This window comes from Copadichromis virginalis, linkage group LG10 (genome assembly GCF_057382275.1).
Source record: "Copadichromis virginalis isolate Kocher_CV1m ecotype Utaka linkage group LG10, C_Virginalis_male_GT1.1, whole genome shotgun sequence".
Classification (NCBI taxonomy): domain Eukaryota; kingdom Metazoa; phylum Chordata; class Actinopteri; order Cichliformes; family Cichlidae; genus Copadichromis; species Copadichromis virginalis.
This window is the reverse complement of record NC_140627.1, coordinates 18,742,591-18,760,800: the sequence shown is the minus strand read 5'-3', so window position 1 is coordinate 18,760,800 and position 18,210 is coordinate 18,742,591. Positions and strand designations below refer to the sequence as shown.

Genomic DNA, 18,210 nt, shown 5'->3' with positions numbered 1-18,210 from the left:
CACACCAGAAGTGTGAGTTTTTTCACCTTAATATATCTCTTAAACCCATTGGGAGAGTCTGGTGAAGCCTGTCTGTAGACGGTTAAACAGATTACATGTTGTTGTTAATCCACAAAGAGAGTCTGGGCTGTAATTTGTATCTCATTAGTTTTACAGGGTTCGACCCTGTCAAGTGCAGCTTAGCTAGTTTATCTGGCTTAGAGTTAGACTTATTCGGCCCCAATATACCTGAATTTTACTGCGTGTCCAAAATATGTGGGAGGGTTTGGCGGGAGTCATGTGACAGAGTGTAATATAAAGTGAGCTTGTTGATGTATGTTGTGTACCCACATGAGACGCCGTCTTCTTAGAGCTATGTTCATGTACGAGCCACCTTTTAAAGTCGCCGACATTAACGTCCGTTTCTTTTATCAAAAAAAGGTTTAATGACATCCACGTGCCTATCAGATTGGAGTGTGTCAAATTCGCCAGTCACTGTCTCATGAACCACCCAGACCTGGCCAAAGACCTTACAGGTAAAAACACACGGACACTTTCGTGCTTTTGTGTGCTGAGAACTGCATGTGCGTGAAGGCCGCTCGAGTGTGTGCTCGACGTCAAATGAGAAGCAGCTGCCTGGTGCTTTCTTTGCGTTCGAGGTAGCCAGTCCTCTCACGTCCCACTCATTTGTTCCTGTTTCCTTCCCCAGAATACTTGAGGGTCAGATCACATGACCCAGAGGAGGCTATTCGCCATGATGTCATTGTCTCTATAGTAACTGCTGCCAAGAAGGATTTGTCTCTAGTCAATGATGCACTGCTCAATTATGTAAAGGAGAGGACTTTGGACAAGAGAGTAAGTCATGTTTTTTAAATCCTGGTCAATAATGATGATGATGTTGTTATTATTAGTATTATTTTATTGTTGATGTATCAGATTGTTTCAGATATAGTTACACTGTTGTTGTTTGTTTTGGGTTTATTGATCTAATAGTGAGATTTATAATTTGATTATTAATATTTTTGTTGGTACACGTTTGGCTTAAATGGCAGTAAACAGTCACATCAGCCGCTGCACCTGCCCGTTGAATATTTTATTTTCTAACTAGTAGTTTCATTGAAACGTTTTCTTTTTAATTTGCCGTCAGTGGCGCGTGCGTAAGGAGGCCATGATGGGCCTTGCATCGATCTACAGGAAGTACTCGCTGCAGGGAGAAGGCGGGAGGGAGGCCTCAAAACAGATTTCCTGGATCAAAGACAAGCTGCTGCACATCTACTACCAGAACAGCATTGATGACAGGTTTGTGTGCATGTTTTTCTGTTGGCTACAGTTCAAAATGTATTCATTTAGTACCTGGGAGTTTAACTTTTTAACTTTTTGTGTGATTGCAGAGGAAAAAGCTGGTAGTGGTGCATTTCAGAGTCTTAATTTACTGTGATGAACAATTCCTGCTCTGTGCATAACTAACTGAATGTAGAAAATGAGCTCTAATAAGTTTTTTCCCAGCAGAAACATTAAAATCTGTCTTTAATATCCACCTTTCTCTGCACTGCATTTATCAGTGCGGTGTCATAGCTGTATGGAGGAAGAGAGACTGGTTCTGTCACCCTGCCGAGGCTCATAATGTAGAGCAGTCCCAAATATTTTTGTAAGCGAGTTGTGTGCGTGGGACTTTTTATTATTCTTTGAGCAGCATTCCTTTGATGGTGTGTGATTGTTTCTCCATCTCTCCACCTACACTTACTCAACATGGAAACCATCATTCTGCAAAATGTCACCAGCTGAATTAGAAGTAGATTAGATGATACGAGGCAAACTGAGATGGGTTTTTAAAGCCTAAATTGAGTAAAAGAAAAGGGAGAGGAAGAGAACGAGGCGTCGGACTCGAATCTCAGTGGACTTTCTGTGGGTGTAGGTGATCTCTGCTGCTGTGGAGTCACTCAGCTGCTGGCAGGAAAGTGCCCGATGTGGTCGGAGTGTATGCATGTGTGTTGTGTGAACAGCAGGGTAGCTTTACTTGTGTTGGTTCAGCAGTTTCCCCTTGAAAAGCTCTAAAACTTCAGCACATAAAGGCTGAAAAGGGTTTTTTGTTGTTGTCGTTGTTGTTGTGACGAGTGTTGACATTTGAGCTTATGTTTGAATGAATTAATTTACATATCAGTGAGGTGTGTGATGGTGGTGCAGCACCATGAGGGCTGAGAGACAGTGACAGAAGGCTGATCTTAAGTGGGAGTAGGTGGAAGACACCCTGGAGAGGTGGAGGTATGATGTGGAGTAAAGAGGAATGAAAGTCAATAGAAGGAAGTCAGAATACTCGTGTGTGAATGAGAGGGAGGCAGGAAGTGTGTTTAAGCGAGTGAGTTTAAATATGTGCGGTCAGTAGAGCTGGGCGATATGAGATTTTTTCATATCACGATATGTTTTTTTTCATTTCAGGCGATAACGATATCTATCACGATATAAGCCAAATAACTATATTTGTAAGATTTAAATGTGCCGTTGCTCACAAGTAAAATGTGAAATAATCAGCAGCTTGTTTTTATTTAAATATTTATTTCCCATAATAAGTTCAACAGGGCAGATGTACTTAAGGAACATGAGACTTTTTCAGATAAATAAAGGCAAATATTGCAAACTACACAAAAGGCAGCCGCTAAAGCGTTTAAGTTTCAAAATGGAACAAACGAAACAGACTAAATTGTCAATTCCACTTAGAAACAAAATATTAATTCTAAAAATAAATCTTAGTTTGTTTTACAGAAGAACAGACAAAACTGACTAACTTTTGTCAATATCAAATAAAGTGAGAACTAAAAGGAAATTCTCAATCTCTCCTTGTTGTATAGCTGAGCTTTTCAAACAGTTTTAACAGTTACTTTAGTCTGACAAAAGCCGAATGACGAATTAGCGCTTCCAGTCAGAGACTGAGGCTACGTCCACACGTACACGGGTATTTTTGAAAACGGAGATTTTCCGTTTTCGTTTTAAAAAATAATCCCGTCCACACATAAAGGCAGAAATGAAGGAAAACGCTGCTATGAACATACCAAAGCAGCAGGTGGAGCTAGATTCCTAACCGTGCAGAAATGTTGGCCAATCAGAAGTCTAGAAGCCTCGGTGGGAAAAAGTAAACAAAGCTGGGGCATAGAAGCAGAACCGAGTCGTATGTGTGGAGGGACAGTAACTGTGTGTATATGTAAGCATTTAAACACTGCAGAGAGTAGAATTAACAGTAACAGTATTGTAGAAATTCATTTCACCGAAACAATAACGTGGCGCACAGTGTGACGCATGCACCAGTTTATTGTATTTCCAGACTTGCTTTCGGCACAATTTACAGTGCACGCTACTCTGTTTTTTGTCAGACTTGAAATAGCCGAAATACCTTCACACTACAGAACTTCTATGGCTCTTCCGTTCGACAATCTCTCCGGCATTGGAACCATCATCTGTTTTCTCTTCGGTCACGCTCGGTTGATTTTTCTAGTCGGCACACTCATTTCCTCCATTACGCGCTGGCTCCATTACCCGCTGGCTGCTTCCCAAACAAACACACGTGCGGCTTGGCACTTGTGCTGTACGTAACAAGTCACGCGACGTGACGCTGCGGCTGTGATTGGTTCGGCTCTGCGCTACTTAATTTGGATTGGCTGACTTTTTTTTTTTTTTTTTTTTTAAGAGGACAAGAGCGGCGAGGTCTATCGCGATAGCTTAATTTCTCTATCGAGTAAAAGTTATATCGCGATACATATCGTTATCGTTCTATCGCCCAGCTCTAGCGGTCAGCCATCCAAAGCAGCAGGTGGTGCACGAGAGAGGTGAAGAAGACGGTCCAGGCTAGGCATGGGTATTGATAAGATTTTCACGATTCCGATTCCATTTTCGATTCTGTTTAACGATTAAATTCTTTATCGATTCTTTTTAAAAAGGAGAACACTGAGGTTGATTAGCTTAGAACTTTGTTTTATATCGTCTCTTTGAACAAGATAGAGATTTAGGAGTAACATGGCCTTACAAACCCAGCAGTGAGATCTTAAGAGATCCACAGCCTACGGCTCTTCAATGGGGTGTCACAGGGTCCCCAGGAAAAAAAATTGTAAATGTAAAATAATAAAATAAATATTCTTCTGTAGCAATAACAAAGTATAACATAAATTATTCTGTAGCAATTACACAAGAATATCCAGTAATGTCCCTGCCTACAATTAAACACATTCACATACCGAATGTCGGGGCATCTGCTGTGGCAAATGGGTGCAAGCCTTTGACCACAAACTTAGACACTGCTCGGTGACATCCGTCTATCCTGGCCTGAAAGGAGACGCTACCGGTAGACTGCAGCGAGAACTGCCAGCATCTGAGCCAGACTCTGTCTGTCTCTCTCATCATGGTCACCTAAACGCACAGTAATGGCAGGTTTTGTAATGAGGCAGATCGCGCTAACATAATATGCACTGTTAGTTGATTATTTACCTGCCGTATTAAGGGGAGAGGACGTGCAAACGTTAACGCTGCTGCTGGGTTGAGATTCACGAGTCCGGAGTGGAATTAAAAACACGACATTCATTTAAGGTTATCACGTGTTTTGTGAGCAAATGCTTTTGCATATTCGTAGTGTTTCCTCCCTTAAATGAAATATCTACTTTGCAAGTATTGCAAGTTGCCCCGTTGTCATCCGTTCTCGTAAAGTATAACCAAACTTTTGAGCGTTTGAGCCGCGTAGGCGCCGTGTTTCCTGCCAGGTAAATGACGCTCCGCAACGTGGTGACGTCATTCGGGGCGACTGGAATCAATAAGTGAATCGTTTGCAAAAATGCCAAACAATTCCAAGGAGTTGAAACAGTGGGAACCGGTTCTCAACAAGAACTGGTTTTCGATACCCATCCCTAGTCCAGGCAGGGTGGAGTGGGTGGAGATTCAGAGGTGATTTGTTACAGAAGGATAGAAGCAAGAGTGAAAGAGTATTTAGAGGATCAGTCGATGTGCTGATGGCAGTTTGGGTCTGAGCTCTGAATGCAGGCCATTCGAGAGCCGAGGTGCCCTGACGTTAAAGGCGCAGTCCCGTCTAGACTTGAATTTAGACCCAGGAGCTGCCAGCAGGGTTTTGTTGAGGGTTTCTGGCTGCCCACAGGCTAATGGGCTAATTTAAATAAGTAATTAAGTAATGTCTGCAGTAAAGTAAAGCTCCCAGGAGCCATTAGTAAGAGTACTAAATCAAATCAGTAACCTGTGTAGAGATGCTCAGTGATGTCATATCGCTCTTCTGGTTTTAGTTAAAGGTTCAGCTGCTGCTTTCTGTACTGGCTAGGATCTATTAACTATTACTAACCACTCGCACCCAAACATTTTTATTATTTTATTATTATTAATTTAATTTTCTCCATAAAATGTGCCCTCTGTACGTACAGGTTGCTGGTGGAGCGGGTTTTTGCCCAGTACATGGTTCCTCACAACCTGGAAACCACTGAAAGAATGAAGTGTCTGTACTACCTGTATGCCACCCTGGACACAAATGCTGTTAAGTAAGTCAGTTTTTAATTGTTATGCAACAACATGTGTATTAAAGGAGGCCTGGCAAACACATCATTGTGTCCCTTGCTTCTTTCACCTGCAGAGCTTTGAATGAGATGTGGAAGTGCCAGAATCTGTTGAGACACCATGTCAAAGACCTGCTGGACCTGATCAAAAAACCCAAGGTAACTAACGCACACCACAGACTGTAATAACTGCACTATACTTGTCTCTAAAAGGTTTTTCTGTAACTGTGTGCTTGTTTGTTTTCAGTCTGAAGCATCCAACAAGGCTGTGTTTGCCAAAGTCATGGTGATCACAAGTAAGGCATCTCTCTGAATTCAGCACGTCCTTTCAAACAGGAAAAATGAACAAAAGTGATCGCAGGGTGACCTTCTCACCCTGATTTCACATCGATTTCACTGTGACATGCTGAAATTTCTCTGTGAACAGGGAACCTGCCAGACCCTGGCAAGGCTCAGGACTTTGTGAAGAAGCTGGCTCAGGTCTTGGATGATGATGAGCGAATCAGAGATCAGTTAGAAACCTTGGTCAGCCCCGCGTGCTCTTGCAAGCAAGCTGAAGTCTGTGTGGTGAGTGTTGAGTTCCTTTGAGATAACGATGTGGTTTCCTTTAAGCGAAATACTTTCATCCCTCCACTAGCTTTGTGTTATTTGACCCGATTCTTCATATAGGTACTGTAGTCGTAAATGTACTTATTTGTTCATAGAGTTCACATCTTCCAATTTTTGTGCATAAGACAACACTTTTATACACATGTCAGTATTTTGAGTCCAAAGTGTCCTTGTCTTTATTATATCTAATCTGTAATAACCTTTAAATGAGCAGTAACTCAACTTGAGTACATTCCAAAGGTGGTTTTAAAATGTTTAAGCTTGGTTTCATGACAGTTTTAGTGACCGATCGTTGTCACGGTGGGGAAATGTATTGAAACAATCCACCCCTGCTCCGCTGTAAGGAGGATGTTATTAGGGCTGCCCGCCATAATTTCTGTCTCTCTGTCTGATGTCTCGCCGAACACAGAAGACAGACTGAGACGTGTGACTGTAGCGGTCTTGAGCAGTAATTCTCCCGGCTTTCTGAAGATCCTTCAAAGTTTTTCTTTGGACGTCGGCTGCTCTTTCACTCATTTTTAATCCATTTATGGTACCTAATCATATACAGAGGATTTCTTTTTGTTTGTAAAACATTGACCTGTGAATCACTCAAGCACAAAAAGGCACCTGTGCGCCAGCGTTGTGTCTGCGCAAACAACTTAGCAAAGACACAATTTTACGTTGCGTCCTCAGACACTTTGTTAGTAGCAGCCTGATGCATAAACAAACGTTTTCCTGTTTCGTTAGTTGAATCTGCGAACGTTGCCAAAGGTAACAGTCTTGGCAACGTGGTATTTTTGCAACATGACGGTCATTCGAAAAGAGCTACTGGCCAAAAACTCGTATCTCAGCATGATGTGCAGCGTGTCCTTTAAAATTTGAGGAAACTAGACAAGTCGAGTCCAAAAAAAAAGTGGCAGACCTAAAGATCCATCTTAAGAATTAGGGGAGGAAAATATATCAAAGCCCTGACAGAGGACCTCAGAAATGCCTAGAGACCTTCAGTTGATACATCTGCTACTCACTGAAGCCTCATCAGAAATGGTCTCAGTGGAAGAGCCATTCTTAAAGGAAACAGAAAAGGCTCAGGTATGCCAAGTTATACAGGACCTGGACTGAGAATCAATAGCACAAATGCAGAAAAGTACCACCAGATTTTGATCCAGCATGCAGTACCTTCTGGAGAGCATCTGATTGGCAGCAGCTTCAGGATGACAATGATCACAAACACACTGCCAGTGCACTAAAAGCATAGCTGGATAGAAAAGCACACAATGAAACACTATCTGTCAAGGATTGACCTTCCAAGAGCCCTGACCTCAATAGCATTGAAGCAGTGTGCTTTCATGTTGACCGAGAACAGAACGAAAGGCAGCCATGTCCTTCAAGACGTCTGGAGAAGTATTCCTGAAGATTAACTAAAGAAATTACAGGAAAAATCAGCTAAGAGAGTTGGTGGTCATACCAAATATTGACTTTCAAGCCTGTTAGAACTGCACAGACTCTGTTTTTGCTTTATACACTGTATTTACGTTTGTTTGCACATAAATCACTGTGCTTCTTTCCCATTTTTCTTGGAAAATGGAAAGAAATGAGGGGAAGCATGAGACACTTGCACAATAGAGTATTTCACTAGAAAGTATTTTTGGTATTTTTTCTTGTTGCTTAATCCTGCGGCAGATTTGCTAAGTTGGCAACAATTAAGTGAACTAAATGATGATGCTCACTGCTGTGAGTATATGAGATGTTGGGCGTTCATGCTGCTGTGTTTGTATTTCCACATTTTAAAAAAGAAAAAAAAGAAAAAAAGCAGCATTAGATTTTAGTCCAGCTGTGAAATATCACTCCAGGTGGCTTTGGTTTGGAAATACTGAAAAGGCACAGAGAATATTACGGCCATAAAACCCTGAGCTGGTGCTGTAAGCGTTGCCACAAAGTGCCTGCTCATAGGGGGTCATCTGATTGGTGGAGTTTTCTCTCTGTTAGGGTCTTCGTATTGTTGTGGTTTGGTGCTACATAAATAAATTGAAGTTCTTAATTGTCGTCCTTTCAGAGAGACATCACTAAAAAACTTGGCAGCCCCAAACAACCCAGCAATCCATTCCTGGAAATGGTGAAGTTCCTGTTGGAGAGGATTGCTCCTGTGCACATCGACACAGAGTCCATCAGGTACTGTGCGTCAGGATGCAAATTTTAGCTCATCCAATAAATAAAAAGAATGCAAACAACAGCCATATCCGAGTCTAGCGTGCAGAAATTTAACCTCTACCATCATCTCTCAGTGCTCTGATAAAACAGGTAAACAAATCTATAGATGGAACAGCTGATGACGAAGAGGAAGGTGTTCCCACTGAAGAGGCCATCAGAGCAGGGCTGGAACTGCTGAAGGTAAAGATCGGTAATAAACACGAACGCCTGTGGTGTTTATCTGCAGATTGACACGATGGATACTCTGTTGTAAGCCTTTTCATTATCGTGCGTGAGTGCACCATTTAACAAAAATAGAATACCTGCAAGAATTAATCTAAATTATAGGCTCTGCAGTCGCTCAGTAACTTCTGCTGCTGTCGTGTCAATTGCTACCTGCAGTCTAGCAATCAGTGATATATAAATTGTTGTTGGTTGAAATTGTGGAGTGACGGGGGAAAAAAGAAGCACTCGGTGATGGATGATGTCTCCTGCAGTCCTGCCTTTTTATAGTGACACAAACACAACAGATAATTAATGAGTAAAACACACACACATCTTTTCGACCCTTTACGGTTTGCTTAAAATATCAATCACGCTTGTTTCTTTTCTTTCTAAGGTGAAAAGGTGTTGATTGTACTCTGCGCAGCTGTTTGACTCACCTTTCATCACTCGCAGGTGCTGTCATTCACACATCCAGTGTCATTCCACTCTGCAGAGACGTTTGAGTCTCTGCTGGGCTGTTTGAAAATGGATGACGAGAAGGTGGCAGAGGCAGCGCTGCAGATCTTCAAGAATACAGGCAGCAAGATGGAGGAGAGTTTTCCTCACATCAAATCGTGAGTTTGATGAGCTAAATTTGGCTGATTTGTTTGCCTTGCAGCGCTGTGTAATGTGCAGTGACACTCCTGGAATGCAGGGATGCATTATTTATACGCTTACTTAGGACACGCTGCTCTGTGCGTGACTTGTGACCCAACTTTCTGCTGTGTTTTTGTTGTTCGTGGTGTTCTCCCGTCTGCTCCCCCAAGTGTTCTACTGCCGGTACTACAGGCCAAAGCCAAGAGAGGCCCTCCCCGCCAGGCTAAATATGCCATCCACTGCATCAACGCCATGTTCAGCAACAGAGACACACACTTTGCCCAAATCTTTGAGGTCAGTCACTTTGGTGCCAGGTTTTTATCTATGTGGTCAATGAGAGAGGATATCCCTATCCCTGGCTTAAATCCTGTTTGTGACGGGCAGCCAATCAAAATGAAATTCGATTTAAAAGGAAGGCGAAAAGACCTAAAACATGTTGTTTTAGACGGTGAGTGAACTCTGGGCCAGTATTAGGTGACTGCTGATTATCTGGAACTTTCAAAGCAACTGAATCTAAGAGGGGAAACCAATGTGGTTTGGAGTGCTTTACCCTTTAATTGTGTTATTTCAGCCGATTTTCCTGTTTTTTGTGTTACAAAGAGAATCCGTCTGCATTCATGGATGTGCTCAGAATATTTACCCCAATGTGACGTCTGCATTAACTTTACATCAAATCCATCCTGAGATTTTTTTAATTTATTTTTTTTATGTGCTCCTAAAACTGTGTCAGTGACATGTTGTGTTTCTTCAGCCTCTTCATAAAAGTCTGGACACTGCTAACCTGGAGCAGCTCATCACTCCTTTGACCACCCTGGGTCACCTGGCCCAGCTGGCCCCAGAACAGTTTGCCGCACCTCTCAAATCTCTAGTCGCCAACTTCATTGTGAAGGATCTGCTCATGAACGACAGGGTATACACACGCATCCACGTATACCTCTTACTGTTCTGCAGTGTTTAAGCACGCCTCTTCTCTTTAGCCTTTTGAGCCTAAGATTAGTGCTTCTCCTTTACTATTATTATTTGTAACTTTTTTATTACTTTTCATTTTGATGTAATTAGTCTTGTTTTACTCATTTAATTATTATAAGTGGGGGGTTTCTTCTGATTGCACTTTGGCTTAAATGTGCTGTATAAATATTCCCAGCTGTGTTGACCTAAAGTCTCAGTTTATGTGAATTATTCAAATTGTTTGTGTTATTTGTAGATCCCAGGAAAGAAAACAACCAAACTTTGGGTTCCCGATGATGAAGTGTCCCCAGAGACCATGGCCAAGGTCAGCAGTGAACGTTTGTGTGTCTCTTCAAAAGCTCCGTCTGGCTGCTGTTTTTGTTTTTTAAGTAGTTTAATCTGAAGATTACTCTGAGCCAGAATTCTCCTAATTACTTTGTCACACTCTTGATGTATTAATGCAAAACACTTAATCTTTCACTCTTTCATCTTCCTCATTCAGATCCAGGGCATCAAGCTGATGGTGAGGTGGTTACTAGGCGTGAAGAACAACCAGAGCAAATCGGGCAACTCCACCCTGAGGATGCTGACTGCTATCTTACACAGCGATGGAGACCTAACAGAACAGGGCAAGATGGGGTAATTAAAATAAATAAACTCTGCTTCTCAGACAAACCTAGTCAGGCCCTTGAGCAGCTCAAAGAAAGCTTTGTCCTCAGATTAAGGTCGTGCAATTTTCAGTGAAGCGCTCACTTTTAATGGGTGCTCTGGACCTTTGAGGGTTTTGATGGTAAGAACGTTTGTAGATAAATGAATAAATCTGCTTCCTCTTGTTTCTCTCTAGCAAACCGGACATGTCGAGGCTGCGGCTGGCGGCGGCGTGCGCCCTGCTGAAGCTGGCACAGGAGCCCTGCTACCACGAAATCATCACGTTGGAGCAATATCAGTTGTGCGCGCTCGTCATTAATGTAAGAACTGCCATATTTAATTTGCCGGCTCTGCGTTTTCAGTTAAAGTCCTTTTCTGTGCAGCTCATCTTTATTCCACCTCTGCCTCTTCTCCCTGATATTGTCCCATTTCATCCTCCTCATCATCGCGTTTCCTGTTCTCCGTGTCCTCGTCTTTGCGCTATAGGATGAGTGCTACCAGGTGCGACAGTGTTTTGCCCAGAAGCTTCACCGGGGCCTGTGCCGTCTGCGGCTACCGCTGGAATACATGGCAGTGTTCGCTCTGTGCGCCAAGGACCCCGTTAAGGAGAGGCGGGCTCACGCTCGCCAGTGCCTGGTGAAAAACGTCAACATACGCCGCGAGTACCTCAAACAGCACGCTGCCCTCAGCGGTAAAGAAACCAAACGATATCTGATGATTTCGGATGACATTTGAGGGTGGTGTCATATTCACTGTGTGTGTACCCACAGACAAGCTGTTCTCTCTGCTGCCGGAGTATGTGGTGCCCTACACCATCCACCTTCTGGCACACGACCCGGACTATGTCAAAGTACAAGACATCGAGCAGCTAAAGGAAATTAAAGAGTAAGCGGTGTATGATCTCTTAAATGGGTTTTTAATATTCCAACCTGGCGTTTGTGGTTTCAGTCACGTTTTAGTCTGTTTTTATGATGGTTAATCATGACTTGTACCTTTTAATGTCAAACTTGCTGTCCTGGATAGGGCTCTGTGGTTTGTCCTCGAGATTATAATGGCCAAGAATGAGAACAACAGCCACGCCTTCATAAGAAAAATGGTGGAAAACATCAAGCAGACGAAAGACGCCCAGGCCGCCACCGATCCCAAAACGAATGAGGTGCTCATTTAACGTGCAGCTAATATGGACAGTAGATATCCAGCCAGTGTTTCAGCCGCCGTCATCAGTGCTGCCCTGACGTGCGTTTGTTGTTTCTTCCTTGTGCAGAAACTCTACACAGTGTGTGACGTTGCCATGCACATTATCATGTCGAAGAGCACCACCTACAGCCTGGAGTCTCCAAAGGACCCCGTGCTGCCATCACGCTTCTTTACCAAACCAGACAAGGTCGGTCTCTGCGCTCTGAAGAGTTTAAAGCATCCAAAACATTTTTCACTTTGTTAAAATGAGTAAACGACAGCATTGCTAGTGTTAGCAGATCCTTCCGAAGAGTTATGAGAAAGTAGCTGCCTTAAGTTTTGTATAAACGTGTCCTTGTTTGAAGAGAAATTATCAAAAAAGGGGGGAAAAACAAAAAAGCAGGCATGTTTTGTCTAATGAGATCGTCTGCTTGTGTTTCTGCTTTGTTTTAATTGCTGCTGTTCTCTCTGCTTCTCTCTTTCAGAACTTCAGCAACACAAAAAATTATCTCCCAGCAGAGATGAAGGCATTCTTCACACCAGGAAAGGTAAGCTCGAGCTTTTTAAATGATAATGTGGGCTCACTAGTTTTGTTGATCACACATCCGGCTCACTGCTCCACTCTGACCGCCTCTCCTTCCTATTTAAGCCCAAGTCTGCTAACGTTTTGGGGGCGGTAAACAAGCCCTTGTCATCAGCGGGCAAACAACTCCAGAGTAAAGCTTCTCGTATGGAGACCACCAGTAACGACTCCTCGTCCAACCCGGGCTCTCCGCAGCGCAGCAAAAGCAGGTAGGAGATATAACGGCAAGACTCCCACACTCAGAAAACGTAACGTATCAGCAATATTTTGGTCTGATAAAAGACTCTGATTAGCTCCAGGCACTCCGTGTTTGCACGTAGGATGTTTCCATACGTAGCTGCTCTGCCGTAGGCTTTTTCCTGTTAAAGGAGAGTTTTTCCTTCCCACTGTTGCCAAGCACTTGCTCATAGGGGTTTGTCTAACTGTTGGGGTTTCATTCTAATATTGTAGGGTCTATGGATCATTTTCAAATGTTGAAAATTCAGGAGACTGTGTCACTTGTTGCACCCTGTTTTGTTTGTAACTAAAATAGTAACAAGTAATGATTGATGTTATTTTTCAGGCATGACAGCACAGAGATGGATCACAGTGAAAACGAGGACATCAGCCTAAAGAGAGCAGACAGTGTCGACAAGGTAAATCTCCTTTAGGCGCTGCGAGACTGATTGGAAGATAAACGTCGATGTGGCGATCACGTCTTTATTTCTGATGAGATCTTAACAGGATGTATTGTTTAATAATATGTGTTGAAAAAGTGTATTGGAGTAGTTATTGTTACAACCTTGATTGAAATTGATATGACTGTAATCTAAAAGCAAAGAGGCTGTGCAGACTTACTCTATTGTAAGTTATTCTTTCTAGTGTGGGGTGGTTTTTGTTTGTTTCTTTCGTTTGTTTGTTTTTAAAGTAAAACAAAAGCAAATAAGCAAAACCGTGATAAAAGATTATACTGAAGCTGATGGAAAGTAGTGAAGGGAGCGTTGCCGTGATTCGGCAGAGTGCTGCCTGTCGTAAATCCCCGTGTCTCTGCTTTATGATACGACTGTGCAAACACCAGCTGGATTGAAGTCGAGACTAGATTAACGTGTACAAATTGTGTAAACCATCATTATTGCTTTGCATGCATGATTTCATCTGACTCAGAAATCCTTCCTTTCAAAACAAACAACAGAAAAAAGTAATGGTATCTTTTTATGCAAAAATATGAATTTCACATGAGTTTCTCACTGAGTTTGTGGGTTTTAGAAGGGTTAACCTCAGGAATCGAGACGACTTGTGTAATTTTTCAGCCTTCGGTAAGGTCACAGAAGGGCTCTGTGTGTTATTGCTTACAGATCAATTCACCAGTCACGTGTGAGAAACCACTCCAAAGATCTCAAATCTCTATCTCTCATCACCATTTTTCTTCTTCCTTTTCTTTGTGCTGCTGTAAAAACTGAATTTCAGTCTTTTTTACTGTGAAACAAAGAAATGGTGAACAATGAGTTTGTGTGCAGGATATCGAAAAGCCCCGGGGTCGCAAACGGGGCGTAACCTCCGGCGATGACCAGGAGAGCAAGCCGAAGCGTGGACGTAAGAAGGCAACTGCCAACACCACCGCAGCGGCTGACTCTGAGGACCCGTGGGACGAAGACAACCGGCCGGAGGACGAACAGAACAGTCCGCCCAAGAAAGGCCGCAGGGGCCGGCCTCCGAAGTCTGCTACGCCCAGTCAGGACACGCCTGCCAAAGGGAGGAGGGGGCGGAAGAAGGCAGCTCCTCCACCCGAGGAGGATGAGGAGGAAGAGGAGGAGGACGAGGAGAGGGGTGAGGAGGAAGTAGAGGATGAAGACGAGGACGACGACAGGAGCAGTGAAAACATGGAGGTGAAGACCAGGGGAGGAAGGCAAGCCAGGGCGCCACGACGATCACAGGGGTACGAAAACAGCCGGCGCACGCAGAAACACGAGATGTGCTTCAAAGTTCTGTCAGCGAGCTTCGTTTTTGATGGAAGTCGTTTTGTTTTGTCTTCCTTTAACAGATCTGACTCTGCAGAGTCCACGCCGCAGAAAAGGAGAGGACGTCCGCCTAAATCGGCTCAGCCGGCGGCCAAGAAGCCAACGTAAGATTCACTTTTGCAAAAATGCACATCAGCGACTGCGACTGCTCCTCCAAGGGCACAAAATGTAATATGTGCACGCTAAGCTGTTCCTGTTCTGTCCGCGGATACAGGCGCGGGGGCCGATGGAAGGCAGCTGCCACTAAGGATGAGTCTGAGGAAGAAGATGAAGAGGAGGAGGAGGAAGAAGTGGAGGAAGAGGAGGATGAGCCAACACCGAAGGTGTCAAGTGTTGTCACATCCATTTTAGTGTCTTTTAAAACAACTCAAGTATTTTAAAGGAGTTTATATGCTTGGTTATTTGTTCAGTTTTCATCCTTTTTCATTTCAGGGTCGCAAGAAGGCAGCTGGGCGAAGAAGATGAGCTAAAAAAACTTTAAAACAAAAACAGAGGACAAAAGAAGACGGCACGTCTCCTCGAGAGTCACGGAGGAATGACGCAAGAACGAAACAAAATAAATGGACATTGAACTTTTTAAAACTTTTCATAAGCCGACGCTCCTACTGTTACACCGACTTTACACACTTGCATATTCCACGTGCACACTACATCAATACATCCGCATCGTCAGCTGTGGGTTGTTGCTTTGTGCTGCATTGTGATGACGTTAAGCCACATTAAGTAGAAATGATTTTAACGAGGAAAAACAAAGGAAAAAAAATAGATCGCTCTTGTAAATAGTCTCTTATGTCTGTTTCATGTTCTGTTGTTGTGTTTGACGCTGACTGGGCGGATGCTGTAAAGCCTTTGCCCACTCATGTTATTAAAAGTGCTCCCAAAAAGCGGCGTTGCTTATCAAACCTCCCTCCGTGTCAACTTTTAAAAACTGAAAGAGATTAACCATTACCTTTTTTTTTTATGTAATGTTAATTGTGTGAATTTACTTTTAAACAAAGAAATAAAACGTGCTCTTTTGTTTACAGCTCTGTATATTAAAAACTTTTTTTAAAACCATATATTGAAAAAGAAAGTGTCAGAACTGTCCGACTGTAGAGTTGCTTCTGGAAACGATTGTAGTGTGCGTCTCATTTTTAGGTTTGTACTTGCTGATAGAAGGAAGTCATGAGCAGCTGTGTTGCTAGTTTCTTGGTTTTGTTTTGGTTTTTTTGTCACTGCTGATTAACTTGGCTTCACATCCACCCAGTCAGACCCTCCATTGTATCAATATAATTCTCTATAAAAACCTGACATGTTCATTTTCTCTTTCTTTTACTTTGATGTGGTTTGTGCTTTATCGGTATGATTAGCTCTGATGCCAGAGGCTGTCGTGAATAGAGATATTTTAGCTATTAAGAATGTTTGAAAAGGGTGAGCCGTTTTTTTAAAGGGCTTGTATAATATCCAGTTGTAATCAAAACAGTTATGTGAACACATTTAATGTCAGTAGACTTCAAAACAACTGCACTGTTTAACCAGAACTTTAAAACCGTTGGTGAAGAATGACTGCATGACACCACAAGACAGCCCCAAAGGTACTGGGTTGGAGCTTTTATGGGGGGGGCGCTCCTCGGTGTTAGCCAGGTGGTTGTAAATGAAATTGACAGCAGGTGAAAACCCTCAAAAGAAAATGGTTTTTACAGGTGGTTCAACAGATCACTGCTTTCTCTGGATCCTTCTTGACTGATTTTTCTCCAGTCTTGCTTTTTTGTTAGTGTCCTTGTTATGAGTACCTGCTGCACATTCAGGGTGCACAGGTAGTCCAGATCCTTCAGGATCACACATCCATATGTTATGCCTCCCAGCACAGTGTGGAGGAGATACTAGAAGATGAGCGCTTACACAAGGAGAACTGGACAGAGCCGGAGAAAGTCTCATAAACTCTATATCATGAGCTCCAGCAGGTTAGTCGTGCATATATCTGAGCACGCTGTCACAAACACACTCAGTCAGAGGGCCTCGCATGTTTTAGTCGGACCTCTCCTCAAAGCTCAGCTGGCATTCGCTCGAAGACACCAGAACTGGACCCGTCCCCTTCAGAGGAGAGCAGGCTCACACTGAGCACATGAAACGTTTCACCCCCTGAAACATTATCCAGGATGTCTGCACTGGGGAGGATGAGGGATTTCCTGGGAGGGTCACACAGACTGCTGTGACTGTTCATAGGCGCTGGGATGATGTCCTCAGACCCAGCGTCAGACCTTCTGCTGGTGAAAGACACTGTCCAGCCCATGTTGCCAGAGTTTACTCAATTCCTGGATGATGTAGACAGTGAAGCCACTGACTGACACACGTTTCCCAGACTTGAATCCAATTAAGAACCTCTGGGATGTTATGAATCAGTGACTGACGTCACCAAATAAGGCTCACTGGTGCTGGCATCCAGGTCTGGAGGGGAGGGGGGGGTCCCCCGGGACACCATCTGCTGTCTCATCAGAATCAGGGTTTGCAATGCAGCCACATACACAACTGAGCCACAGTATAATGCAAGCTGGATGAGCAATTTCAGCTAGTAATTCTGATTTTTGTAGATTATGAATCCAGCCCTCAAAGGGTTGATGATTTTGTTTATTGAGATTTGATGTTTGTATAAAATCTTCTCTTCATTTCTTTGAGCACAGTAATCTAATGCATCTTACAGTAAACACCTTGTGAGGTGATGCTTTAAAACAAAACTGTGTAGTTTATGTATTAACGCCTTGCACACTCAGACATGTGCAGGTAGGGTCTGCTAAGGATTTGTAACACGGCTGGTTTCAGGATCCATGGACTGACATCAGCAGATTTCAAGTTTTTAAGGAGATGCAAACAGATAAGTCAGTGTCCTTCTTAACTAAATTTTAACCCAACATGAAGATTGCACTTTAAACTGCTGTCAGAGTGGACATCAAGCAGCATCAGATGTGGATTGTCTGTGTATTTAAATTATTTATTTGCAGAGAGTCAAAGCACACTCACGCTGTCCAGTCCAGTGTTTGTGCACTCTGAGGCTGCTAAGCGTCCAATGTTGCTCCTTTTCCTGTGTTGTTTATGAGGCAAGCTGTGCTCCTCGTTGCTTATGCACATGTACTTGAGTTTTGAACTTTTGCAGCGTAGCCCAGCTCAGTGGAAAAACACCCACACACCACAATCTGCCTTCGGGTTATGGTCCGTGCCAGGCCTTAATCACATACTGTTCGACTGCCGGCTGAGTCTGTTTCCCTGCATTAGATAAACCACCTGCCTTTCAAGGCAAATTCAATAAATGACAAGAGCATGCACTTCTGTCCCCCGCTGAGCTGAGCTGCACCGACGAGCAGCGACTACACGCTCATCTCCAACGTCCCTGTTCAAATGCACAGAGCTGAATGAGGAAAACAGTTTGTTAAAGGTGTGCACGCATTTCTTACCTCCCATTAGACTAACCAGTAATGAGGATAATGGTTGCTTTATTCTGTAAAGACCTCATTGGCCCAGTCTCAGTTCGAGTATGCACCAGCCTCCACATGACCTTAGCTGGATGAACAATTGAGGGTTGGAAGGAAGCAAAGAAGGAAAAAGCTGAAACTGAAAATCATTCTCACAGTATGGATCCGGCTTCATTTGATGTCACTAATCTGGATTTCAGCAGGTGAACTCTGAGCTTTTCCAAACGGTATCACAAACTAAATCTGTCACTTGTTAA

The 18,210-nt window shown here is 43.2% G+C and overlaps 1 protein-coding gene across 1 annotated transcript in view; it reads left to right on the top strand.

Annotated features, from left to right (window-relative positions):
- pds5b (PDS5 cohesin associated factor B) overlaps positions 1-15,797 on the top strand; it is a 35,256-nt gene extending 19,459 nt beyond the window's left edge. Inside the window, exons 10-35 of the mRNA XM_085470437.1 lie at positions 421-515; positions 689-834; positions 1,127-1,278; positions 5,388-5,501; positions 5,594-5,675; positions 5,764-5,812; positions 5,944-6,083; positions 8,161-8,276; positions 8,390-8,495; positions 8,973-9,133; positions 9,326-9,449; positions 9,907-10,065; positions 10,360-10,428; positions 10,606-10,742; positions 10,948-11,071; positions 11,238-11,442; positions 11,522-11,636; positions 11,775-11,907; positions 12,016-12,135; positions 12,413-12,475; positions 12,577-12,719; positions 13,073-13,145; positions 14,007-14,425; positions 14,531-14,611; positions 14,722-14,830; positions 14,940-15,797. Of these exons, the coding sequence (XP_085326563.1) occupies positions 421-515; positions 689-834; positions 1,127-1,278; positions 5,388-5,501; positions 5,594-5,675; positions 5,764-5,812; positions 5,944-6,083; positions 8,161-8,276; positions 8,390-8,495; positions 8,973-9,133; positions 9,326-9,449; positions 9,907-10,065; positions 10,360-10,428; positions 10,606-10,742; positions 10,948-11,071; positions 11,238-11,442; positions 11,522-11,636; positions 11,775-11,907; positions 12,016-12,135; positions 12,413-12,475; positions 12,577-12,719; positions 13,073-13,145; positions 14,007-14,425; positions 14,531-14,611; positions 14,722-14,830; positions 14,940-14,972 (3,268 nt within the window). The 3' untranslated portion in view covers positions 14,973-15,797. The remainder of the gene's footprint in view (positions 1-420; positions 516-688; positions 835-1,126; positions 1,279-5,387; positions 5,502-5,593; positions 5,676-5,763; positions 5,813-5,943; positions 6,084-8,160; positions 8,277-8,389; positions 8,496-8,972; positions 9,134-9,325; positions 9,450-9,906; positions 10,066-10,359; positions 10,429-10,605; positions 10,743-10,947; positions 11,072-11,237; positions 11,443-11,521; positions 11,637-11,774; positions 11,908-12,015; positions 12,136-12,412; positions 12,476-12,576; positions 12,720-13,072; positions 13,146-14,006; positions 14,426-14,530; positions 14,612-14,721; positions 14,831-14,939) is intronic.
- The last annotated feature ends 2,413 nt before the right edge of the window (positions 15,798-18,210 follow it).